Here is a 12,191-nt window from a genome sequence, read left to right on the forward strand (position 1 = left end):
TTGTTAAACACTTTGGAGGAGAACAAGAAAGCATACATAACAAACAGAACATAAAATGCTAAAGATACATCATTTACATACCATGGAAGGTTAATGAGAAGGACATTAAAGATGTATTTCTACATAGTTTCTGTTGGTATTGATTAATCTAAATTTACGTCATTTCCATCTAAGATTTTCCCTTGTGGATAATTTCGCGTGAGGTGTTATAGTAATGAATGTTAGAGCGAATTATCGTCAATGGTGTAGCTCAATCTACAATTCTTCATTGGGGTAAATTTTGAATATCAAGACGTGATTTATGGGTTAGGCATCACAAGCGACAATACCAACTTTGATTTCAATAAACCACTGTTGCTAAATCTGTCCTTAATTTTTATTAATTCTAGAAACCTTGGAGCTAACAAAATACATACAATCGAAGCAAATACATTTTACGGACTACAAAATCTTCGAATTCTGTAAGTATAGAGTCGATTAAGTCGTCTCGTTCTCAATAGATTTATATTTTAGCCTAGAGTTAACGACGTCAACTGGCCAGGTTTAAAGATAACTTTGTGATTCAAAACCTGGCTTTCTTGAAGGAATTGTAGTAGCTTACATCAGGCGCCACTTACAACATGTAAAATTCTATACACATCCCTGGCAGTGATTCTTTGAATGAGAAATAAAAAGCTATTAACTGATAGAGAGTGTTTAGCCAAAAGCCTTCTGAGAAACTTTGACCCGTTTACTTTAGTAACAAAGAATAAAAGAAGGGTCATCGAGTGCACTTCGTGGACTACAGAAGCTTACAAAGTGATCTCTATTGCCTTTTTAACTCTGAGAGAAAGTCAAAATTTCCATTTTCACAAAAACAAACAGGTTAGAACTTTACTACAAATTTAGTCAGCACAAACAGCAGGTCAGCAAATTGTTGTAATAATTTTAGTTCTTCAGTACATGTCACAAAGGCAAATTCTGCCTGGAAAGAAACATCCGTGGTTTATCTCTGCAATGATGACAACAAATGGCACGAGTGTAAACCCCTTGATGTAAACGATATACTTGCATCATTACATCATCCACTCTGGCAAGTGGCACAGAACATCTAATTATACATAATGGCATTTTCTTCGCAGAATCTTAACCGGAAACAACATTGCTTTTATTAACGATGGGGCGTTTACAGATCTATATAATCTTCACGCACTGTAAGTAAAAAGATCATCATCTATGGTGATTCTTCAAAATATACTTTTACGGCATTATTGCACTATTTTCTTGTCAATAGTTAATGATCATTAGTATTGCTCTTAATACTAATTTTTAAATGTGCAAATGAGAGTCTTAAATATCAAGCAATCCTACACTCTCATAATAAGTAGTTCATCGTTTTTATTGCGACATTTCAAAAAGTAAAGTGTAACATAACATGACATTTGATTGTAACTTAAAGATGTTGATTCAAATAAGTAAGGAACTACACATCGGCAAATGCCATGTATCAATTTTCAAATGATAATGTCAAGTTGTAAGCTGGTAATTGAATATTTTCAGAGCATTAAAGTTCACACATCTACAATTTATCCCTTCTGCAGGCATATGACAGGAAATTTGTTCCAGTCTGAAAGTTCTGAGCTGTTTGTACCGTTGACTGGACTCGCTGAACTGTGAGTGTCATGCCACTACTCTCAATGCAGTCATGGTGCCATTATCCTTGGTTTTTAATAGTTTTTATTGAAAGTCAGTAAGAATAAAGGACTTGTATAAATTTCGGGCAATGACTCAATTTCAGTTTATTGACAATGATAATCATTGTTTTTGTAAAAATGTTTCACACATGGTCTTTGTTACTCAGTCGCCATTCTAAGGTCAAAATCACATTAAAAATCATTAACCGCGTTCTGATAAAAAGCCTTCACTACCAAACTCTCAACCTAGAATACTTGATCGCATTTTCCTGTAGCTACAAACACGGAGCATACAATAGAACTGTGCAATATGCGGAACTAAATGTTAGAAGTGACGTGAACTATTCAAGTGCGCCGCCGCTGCTTTAGTACAGACGTGGTACTGTTTCTGCCATAATAGCCTAATTTTGAGTCTTGGTTGCGTCTCTCTTTAGATCTGTGTAACCTTTATCACCTTCATATCATATATTGTTTGTTTTGAAATGTTCATTCGCCATCTCTTTCTCATGCGATACTTTTATTATTTGCATATTTTTGTACATTTTCAGATATACCGATGCTTATAAATACTGCTGCATGGTCAGAAAATATCAAGAAGTGCAAGTATGCTCACCGCCTGCTGATGCATTCTCATCATGTGAAGACCTAATGGCCAGTCAAGTTTTAAGATGGTCTATCTGGATGCTGGGAATGGCGGCCTTTTTCGGAAACCTCTTCGTCATCGTTTGGCGAATCAAAGAGAAGGACTTGGGAAAAGTTCACACCTTCCTCATTTGGAACCTGGCTGTAGCTGATTTCATGATGGGGATATACATGTTGATAATTGCTTCAGTTGACATGAATTACCGCGGTGTTTACGTCACCTATGATGCCTCATGGAGAAGCAGCTCCTTGTGTAGTTTTGCTGGTTTCCTTGCATCGCTGTCAAGTGAGATGTCCGTCTTTTCATTGACAGTTATTACCTTGGACCGCTTTCTTTTGATAGTTTTTCCTCTGAAATTCATTCGGATACAACTGAAAACTGCCGTCGTAATTGTGGTTGTTGGTTGGATAGCCGTTGCATTCCTTAGCTTTCTGCCTCTTGTAGGTATCCCCTACTTCGGCGATAGCTTCTACAGTCGTTCTCCGGTCTGCCTATCCCTCCACCTTACCAACGAACAAACACCCGGATGGATATACTCAGTTGTCATTTTCATCTTCCTGAACTTCCTGTCCTTCATTGCTATATCAATTCTGTATCTGACCATGTACTTGTCCATACGACGCACAACTTTAGCCACTGGTGTTCAACTACAACAGAAAGCCAGAGAAACCGCAGCCATCGCAAAACGAATGACGCTGATAGTGCTGACTGACTTCTTCTGCTGGGTTCCAATCGCTGTGATGGGTATGCTGGCAATGACTGATACAGTCACAATTCCAGGGTCTGTTTATGCTTGGACTGCAGTCTTCATCTTGCCTATCAACTCAGCCATTAACCCTTTCCTCTACACCATATCAGTCTTAAAGATGAAGAAAAAGCCACAGAAATCGGCGGTCAATACAAATTTAGACCTAAGTAATTCGACTAAATATCAAATGGGTGAGTACATTTTATGAACATTTTTTCTATTTTCATTTTACCTTGTTACATATTTGTATACCAAATCACTTTTTGAAGTGTATCTAGGGTGCTTATTGTTCGTGATGTTGATCATAACAATTTCAGTGAAGTTGCAAACTTATGGCAAAAGTTTCAATTTACAGACAACTGCATTATATATTGAAACTAAAAACTTATATTATCTGTTTTACTGTTTTTTTTCTTTTCAGTTTTATCAACGTACGAAAAGATGAAAGAAAGAGGGCTCATCCCGGATGATTTACTTGTGACGTCATTAGAGAATGGACAGACGTGATGTCAATTCATGTGAGGCTGCCAATCAGAGAATGTCGTGTTCATACGTCCCATGATGCTTCGCTTGACTCGTGCAAGAACTGTTCAATTACATTATTACTCGCATTCCGCTGATCCTGAATACATGGGAAGGATTCTGATATCGTTGGAGGCTTTGCAATCTAGAATAAGCCTCGAAGATTTTTCCGGACGCCAAAAGAATTTGCCTGTTGTTTCCTGGTTGTAGAGCTCATTTGTGAATATGAGAACATTCAAAGCGTTAGTTCCTTATTGTCATTTTATATTTATTTTAAATATTCGTCAATGTTTGTCATTTTACTACTTTTAATATTCGAGACACCGCACGATGACATCTACTTCACAATCTTAATTGTGAGAGTAAAACAATTCTCAGAAGTCCAATTATGGGTATAGGATTTATAATTGTACAATATATTATCGTTCAGGTGCTTTAATTGTCTTTCATCTGTGACAATAAACAGGATATATATCATGCAATTTAATGTACATAAAAAATAAGCACTACCAGGTCAAGTATCGCGGTACCAAAGGAGAATTCTTCGTATAATTTTAGAGTTTCGAATATCCAGTGACAGTGTAAATATAAAAAAATAGATACCGATTGTATTTATTAGAAGAGCACAGTGTCGATATTTCAAACGGTAAGGACATCCTAAGATTACCTTCTTTGAAAAACCAAACTTCTTGCGATGTAGCATTAGGAAAACTGAATTTCGTAATGTAGAACACAATCTGGAAATACCTGTGGTTCACCATTTGTTGATGAAAAGAATGAGACCGACAGCATATCGGCTAACTCTGGACATTTTTCTTCCGATAATGGTAGTCTTAGGGCCCGTTTCAGATTGTCGCAGAAGTTCAAGAAACGAAATTACTTCGTTTAGATCAAAACCCCCTCCCCCCTCCCCTAAACGAAACTTCAAAAGTGCGAAATGTTCATGTCTGCCTGAGAGTACAATGTTGCATTTTGCTATAGCTCTGAAAGACTTATTCCCCTTGCCCTATTTCAATTAAAATAATCGATCAGATTTGAGTACTAAAAGTTTCATTTTATTTTACTTTCCCTTTTCGCATCTCTTGTGCTGTTCTTTATCTTTGTGAACATGCAATTTGTACTTGGTAGGGGCGGCAAATAAGCATTAAACTTTGACATGGGGGCCCAGGCATGTTCATCATATTAGCACAACTATGACCAGGTGCATAACAAGTGAGAATAAAGACATCTAGTGGTTGGAGCAGATGCTTATAAATAGCACATTTAAAAATGATACTTTTGTCTTTGTATAATTTGTTGAACGGATTCTGACATCGTTGGAGGCGTTGCGATCCAAACCCTCAAATAGTTTTTGAGACGCCAAATAATTTCCTATAATTTCCCGGCTGCACAGCTCGTTTATGAACTTGAGACAATCCCAAGCGTCAGTTCCTTTTAAAATGATGAAGAAAATCGCAGTCATTTTATATTTATTATAAATGTTTGTCAGTGTTTGATATTTTACAACATTTAATATCCGAAAATCCGCAAAGAGCAAAGTCTCTGAATTCAAATTATGGGTATAGGATTTACAAATGTATGATATATTATCGTTTAGGTACTAGCTTTATCTTGAGTCTCAAACATCTGTGGCAACCAACAGGATATATATATATATATATATAAATATATATATATATATATATATATATATATATATATATATATATATATATATATATATATATATATATATATAATGTCATTTAATGTACATGAAAAGTAAACATAACCAGATCAAATATCATGATGCCAAAGGAGAGTTCATTGTATACTTAGCGAGTTTCGAATATATACCCCATGTAAATTCAGCATAAAAATAATTGTATTTATTAGAACAGAATACAGAATTTCAAACGGTATAAACATCCTAAGAGAACATTCTTTAAAAATCCAATCCAAACGTCTTGCAATGTAACATTAAGAAAACTGAATTTCGTAATGTAGAACACAAGTTTGAAATACCTGTGGTTCAGAATTAGTTGATGAAAAGATAGAGATCGACTGCATATTGGCTAACTCTGGATGTTTTTCTTCCGATAATGGTATACCTTAAGACAAGATTTGATAACCTCGCGTGTATAGCCAACTTTTCCACGTACAAACAACGTCACATGTTTTGAAATTCTCAAGAAGTCATTACTAAGTAAGCCTTGCACATCCCATGAAAAGAAACGTATACTATTCACAAAGAGTTTTCTTGACTTGGCCATATCTTGGACAGTCTTCTGTGACCACCTCATCTGTCATTTCATCATGTTTACAAAATATCTTGGCTACGATGCATAGGCCATAGGTGCCTTGTAGTTCATAAACTTGTAAGGCTTTTTATTTCCTCTTGGTAACCTCTTGACGTTTACCGAAAAGTTTCTTAATGCTGAAACTTTAATGAAAATTCCTGATGAACATAAATCGCACAATGGCCAACGTCAAACGCAGCTAATTGATCAGATTGTAAATGTAGATTGATGAGATTGTAAGTTGTTTTCTTGGACGATGACCATCGTCCTATCTTTGATGGTACTTTAATCAAATCTTTAAATTAATTTGGTCCCGTGCTCATAAGCCACAAGTATCTTGTAATTTACAAACTTTAGGGCTTTTGTCACTTTTACCAGTTCTTTACATTAAGCGAAAACATTCTTCTTGATGCAACTGGAATGAAAGTTTTCGGTAGAGCATGACTCAGACAATGATTTCTTACTTAGCATCTCATTAATCGGGTGTAATTTCACTCATTATTTATCACTCACCATGAACACGATTGGAACTAATTTGGGATAATTGGATGGTGAAGTAATGTCGATATAATCTGCAAATGTAACCTCATCTGCTTTTCTTTTTAAGTTACACACTTGTTTTTATGAGTAATTAGTAATATCACAACATTCAGCTAAAGGGCACCTAACACTTTTGAGAAATTTGAAAAATATAAAGATCCGATTATCCAAAATTAGTTCCAATCGTGTTCATGATTATTATTCGATATCACCCTCCATAGAATTGTGCATAGAATACACCATGTACAGGCTGAGAAGGTCAAGTTTTGTTGATTTCTTTTCTCTCTGTCCGTCACCACTAGGAAAAAGTCAAATTTTTAAAAATCACACATTTGTGGCTGTTTTTTTGTTTCTTATATTATAGAAAATTGATTAGGTAATATTTTCTAAAAAAAATGTTAACACACAATACTGTAAAGGCTGTCTATTACATTTCCGTCAAATTGAAACGTATCTAATTGCTATTCGTATGGTTTCTCCAATAATGGTCAATTTTACCGAGCTCTTTAGAGTTCGATATAAGGAACACTTACAATTTAATGTACTAATTAAATGGAGTTAGAAAAAACTACGTTTTGTGGGATATTTTCAACATTGACTGAAAAGATTTCCCTTTAACCCATTGTCGGGAAGAGATATTTGGTGCCACTTAACAAAGTTCGCTGTGAAATCTATTGAAAGGGTAACCACTGTGTTCATTGATAAATGGGAAATCGTTCAAAGACTACGAACATCTCTGCATGGTCTTTGCCCTGGCTTCACATGAACATGAAAAACAGCTAAAATAATCAGGAGGGTACTTCAAAACACAACAGATTGTGCAATAATAAATCTTCCATTATTCAAGTCGTCGTCAATGTTTCCCTTGAAGCTCTTCGGTGTTACGGAAAGTTCTGTGAATCAGAAGATCACAAATGCCATTTACAGAATTTTTTACAATGAGTATTATTCATTCTTTCAGCGGGTCGTCTCCAGAATGTTTCGTTAATAAGAAGCTTGTGTTAGGAGTTTCGTAATGATGCATAAAATGCTTTCAAATCACGGGTAAAATTTAGGTAAGCCACACCATGGCCCAGTCTATACGACCATAAGCACAGCGCATGCCCTCTTGAAGCATGATGTACGTGTGTGTCGACGTCGTAAAAAAAGAAGCGAGGGATTAGTGGTCTGGCTGACTCGTAAAAATCTCACGAGCACAAGACGTTTTGGAAGGAGGTCCATTTGATAAATAGTTACAGCGTATCTTTACCCTCCAGTATGGATAGATTATCAAGTCAACAAAATATGGCGAATGTCTGAAAAGACCACTTCAGTTCGTTACTTTCAGTGATGACTAGCAATAGTTATGAGAACTCTGTAGCGTCGTGGTGAAATGATCCTGACAATGGAAGTGAAATCGCAAAAATTTCCGTTAGTTAAGTCGCTAAAGCTATAATTGTTAAACAGTCCCTTGTAAAATCGACCGGCCACGGTCATCTATCAGCTTAAAATTATCCGCAGGTCATGTTGACATCGCCTTTTTCTACGCTGCTATATAATTTCAATATTCGGAGTCCTATGAAAAATATTCTTTACCTTGATATGTCCAGTAAAAATAACTACGGGCCAATTGCTATCGCTGCGGTTGCATCAAAGATCTTGAAGTTAATTAAATTAGAGCGTTGATAATTTACGAATCTGTGTTGTGGAAGAAATTGCATTTTGTGATGGTGGCAGGACTGTGTGCTACAGCTTGTCAAGCTTTAAAGAAATTAATGTAAGGAATCATACTTACCAACTTCTGGTTCCCTAGGGTTATATTGTGATATGTAGCTACACTGACTGATACGATCAAATTTTGATATGATTTCGTACAATCAATGAAACCTTGCCTGCGATCGCGACCTAGAATTTATACAAAGATATCGAACCAAAGTGAACCTGCTAAAATGTAAGTGACTTACAATGATTACAAAACATCATACGACATAATGGATGCTTTGTCAGTTAACATGACACGACTATTTTATTTTCCCGCCATAGATGTTCATGCATAAAGCAACGAGCAATTAGCTTAGGCCAGAGTAATTAATTATTTGTTTAACGTTCGCTTTCATAAACACACACACACGATTTTATACCCGTAAATTTTATACTTGATTGTCTTTAATATGAGTGCCATTCAAGAGTCAAAGCAGAGAAATATTTTCCAACACCATAATTTACACCACAATGTGACATTCTTGGAAAACTGAGGGATACTTTGAGATTGATTTCGCAGCTATTGTGGCTCTATGTAGAATTTGACTTGACGTCAATCTGGTGTACACAGCATGCACCATAGGGTAGAAAAGTAATCTAATAAACTACTACAATAATGTGCATTTGATGAAAACATACAACTGTAACAATGTGAATACCCTAGATAGGCATCGGTATGTATGTATGGCGTGAGAACACCGCCAAAGTCTTGAAATCAAACTTAAACTTAACTTACTTAAATTACCTCATCATCATCATTCAATTATTTGCTGATTTGGTCGTAATTATGCCAGTATTTGGCCATTATTATGCAATTATTTGATCGTTATTTGTGTATTATTATGACATGATTATGAACTTATTTTGTTAATTTGGTTGTAAATAGCCATTATTCAACATTCATATCTTTATTTAGAGCTTATCTCCCCATGACTATGCTATAATTTCATGATTTAATGAAACTTACTCAAAGCCCGATCTTCTCTCTCTATGTGAGGGGACCGACCGTATCAGCCGCCATTGTGTACCTCGATGTGCAATGAATTCTTTGTAGAGTTCAAATCATGAAGCTGGTCAAATAATGAGTTCTGATAATAAAACAGGTCAAATAATGTCAAAATAAGGTCGTAATCATGACCAAATAATCGAACAATAAAGGCCAAATAAAGACACAAAAATGACCATATCACCAAATAGTGGCATAATAATGATAAAATAAGTTCCAAATCATGACATCAATGCCAAATAATTGCAACACAACCGAATTAACCAAATAAGTTCATAATAATGTCAAGATAATGTCGTAAACATGACCAAATAATGGCATAATAAAAGCCAAATAATGACATAATATTGATCCAAATCACCAAATAATGGCATAGTGGCATGGGATAAGTTCCAAATCAAGACATCAATACTAAATAATGGCAAAACAACCGAATTACAAAATCACCGAATTACCGAAATTACCAAACTACCGAATTACCATGGGATAAGTTCCAAATCAAAACATCAGTGCTAAATAATGGCAAAACAACCGAATTACCAAATAAGTTCATAATGATGTCACAACCATGTCATAATACGATACAAATCATGATTACACAATTGCACAATAATGTTATATATGCTGCAGGTATTTAGAAATGCCCTAAAACTCAAGGTAGCCATGTTAAATGAGCATGATACGATACCAGCGGGTTTTATTTACAGCAAGGATTTCAGTTATGACGAGGATCACATTGACTTCATGCGACCAATGAGATAGTGCGACCTCAACGGTGAGAAAAGCTACAGAGCACATTTTCATAAATCGGGCATCTCACACTGTTGTGTACGCTATCTCTTATTCTTATGAAACAAGTATATCGTGTCCTTGTTTTCCTTAAGCCCTGAGTCGCCCACCGAAGAAAGTTGTAAGGAACAAAATACGAGTAAATTTAATCTAAATACTGCTCGATGTTGTTGAAATTTGTAATCATCTGTATTTCTCTTTCAGTCATTTTGACCCGATATGACCGTACTCAATTGTGGGTCACAGTGACCTGGCTTATCACTGCCAGTGATCAACGATCGTAGCAAAACAATATTGACACTGTGATAACTGGTCCCTGGCCGTACAAGTCGCTCGGTATTCCGAGCTGCTTTGGCCATCACGTCGTCCATTTTTATCGCTATTCAACATTTACACAACGACCGTCTGCGTACACAACCCCACTCCAGTAAGTGGATAAGATATCTGTTGGGTCAAAAGGTTGTCAAACCAGTATAATTCATCAGGGGCATCGACAATATTTCAATGTCAGCAAGCATGCGGATCCATATAATGAATTTGATGACATATGAAACATGGTCTCGAGAGATGACGTCAGAAGATGATGACTATGCAATTTTCAAGATGCAGTTCCCGTGTTAAATACCTCTTATTTTAAACCGGGAGAGTTTATAAAATGAACAAAACAGAATTGTGCTTTAGTGTAAATTCTATCCAGAATACACAATGAAGCCTATTTCACAAAGTGAGGATGACACAAACAACTCTTGGTTACAGTTAGGGTTACAGTTAGGGTTACAGTTAGGGTTTCGTGCTATCCAGGTCAAAGTTTGAACGTGAAGACTATGTGGAGGTAGAAAAGGCCTTACAGATATGCTCAAACTTTTACAAAACTCTTTAGGCCTTACACTTGTGTGGACTCGGTTTGAAGTTCATGAACAAATAAACTTTTAACATAATCTTTCATTGCGCTTACTTAAAAAAAGAGCATGACAGACTTAAACACTGAGATAGTGGCCATTTCCCAGTGTCAGGAACTAATGGGTAAGTTATTTCTATCGCACAAAATTTTCCACAGTATAAACTCTTGACTTTTTTCTTGATTTCGAAGGTGAATTGTTTACATTTTCCGTGCGAAAAGTTGTAACGAAATTTCCTTATGACAAATTTTAATCAGGACCGCATTAATCTACTCCTAGCATGCTGTTTCATGAATGAAAAGCAACAATTTTCTCCGACGTGTAAAAGCATAAGAATTATTATTGGCATCAAAAGTGTGTGCTAGGTAAAGCAATAAACAAAATCTATTCACGTTCTAAATGTCAACTATTTTAAGCAGAGAAGCACGCGGATGTTTTTCATGAACAATCACTGTAATCTAAAGTGGGCCGTAAATACTTCTTCCGTGCGAGTTCATTCAAGTTCCCTTATCTTGACATGGTGTTCGCTTAAGCGGTCACTGCGGGGCAGGTCGTAGTTTAAATATTTCCGAATTTAAGCTTACGTGCACTGCTGAATAAAAATGGAAATCTTAAATTTGATTCTGCGACTTCTAATGAATATGCTGAAGAAGATCCTAGCTTATTAACACTGCGCAGGTAGAAAATCCATACATCCGTTATCTGTCATCAGCCGGACCTGTGGTTTCCATTTGAGACGTGCGATCTCAATGGTTGAGTGCGTTCTCTCGTCTATCAAAAGTTGCAACGACAACATTCGCATTGAAAGCGTGTCAACCTGCCTGTACAATGTGAAAACGGTCCATGACTTCAATTGGTTTTACACTATTGGAGACATCAATTCACTCAACTACATCTGAATTTCATAAGTAAAATTTTAAATGAAACAAGTTCTTGTACATTTATTCTCCTTTTCCCAGGTACAACAAACGCGGTAAAAGAGCAACACTTTTCGCCGTCTGGTGGTCCCCAGCAGTTATGAAATCTGCTGAGGATAGAATAACTCGAGCAAAACGGCCGAAACGGCGACCGAACTGGACAAAAATATTCGCGAACTCACATTATTGCGAGCATTGGTGTTAGTGCTATAATTGCGCCAATTTGTGCTTAATATGGCTCGTCACCTTCATATCGTAGTCATACGCATAGAATTTTAAAACTAATGTCGTGAGTTCCATGCCCCCGTCCGGGCATAGTCCATGGCTTCAAGGTCAGGGGTTCAAGTCTCTCATTCAACAGATCTGACCGTTCCTACCCATCATTACACAGTGACTTGCAACTTCTCAGTCTGTTTATTTCCATCAGCCGTGTGA

General features: G+C 36.3%; 1 protein-coding gene and 1 long non-coding RNA gene across 2 annotated transcripts; both read left to right on the forward strand.

Annotated features, from left to right (window-relative positions):
- Positions 1-1,121: 1,121 nt before the first annotated feature.
- LOC139131029 (uncharacterized) lies at positions 1,122-2,555 on the forward strand. The gene is made up of 3 exons (XR_011552038.1): positions 1,122-1,193; positions 1,581-1,652; positions 2,222-2,555. It is a non-coding gene; the product is annotated as an uncharacterized lncRNA (long non-coding RNA).
- Position 2,556: 1 nt separating this feature from the next.
- LOC139130960 (G-protein coupled receptor GRL101-like) lies at positions 2,557-4,396 on the forward strand. Its single transcript, XM_070696858.1, has 2 exons — positions 2,557-3,255; positions 3,486-4,396. Exons 1-2 carry the CDS (start codon positions 2,607-2,609, stop codon positions 3,569-3,571), a joined length of 735 nt encoding a protein of 244 aa, XP_070552959.1. The 5' UTR covers positions 2,557-2,606; the 3' UTR covers positions 3,572-4,396.
- The last annotated feature ends 7,795 nt before the right edge of the window (positions 4,397-12,191 follow it).

The sequence above is a fragment of the Ptychodera flava genome, chromosome 1, assembly GCF_041260155.1.
Source record: "Ptychodera flava strain L36383 chromosome 1, AS_Pfla_20210202, whole genome shotgun sequence".
In the NCBI taxonomy this organism is placed as follows: Eukaryota; Metazoa; Hemichordata; class Enteropneusta; family Ptychoderidae; genus Ptychodera; species Ptychodera flava.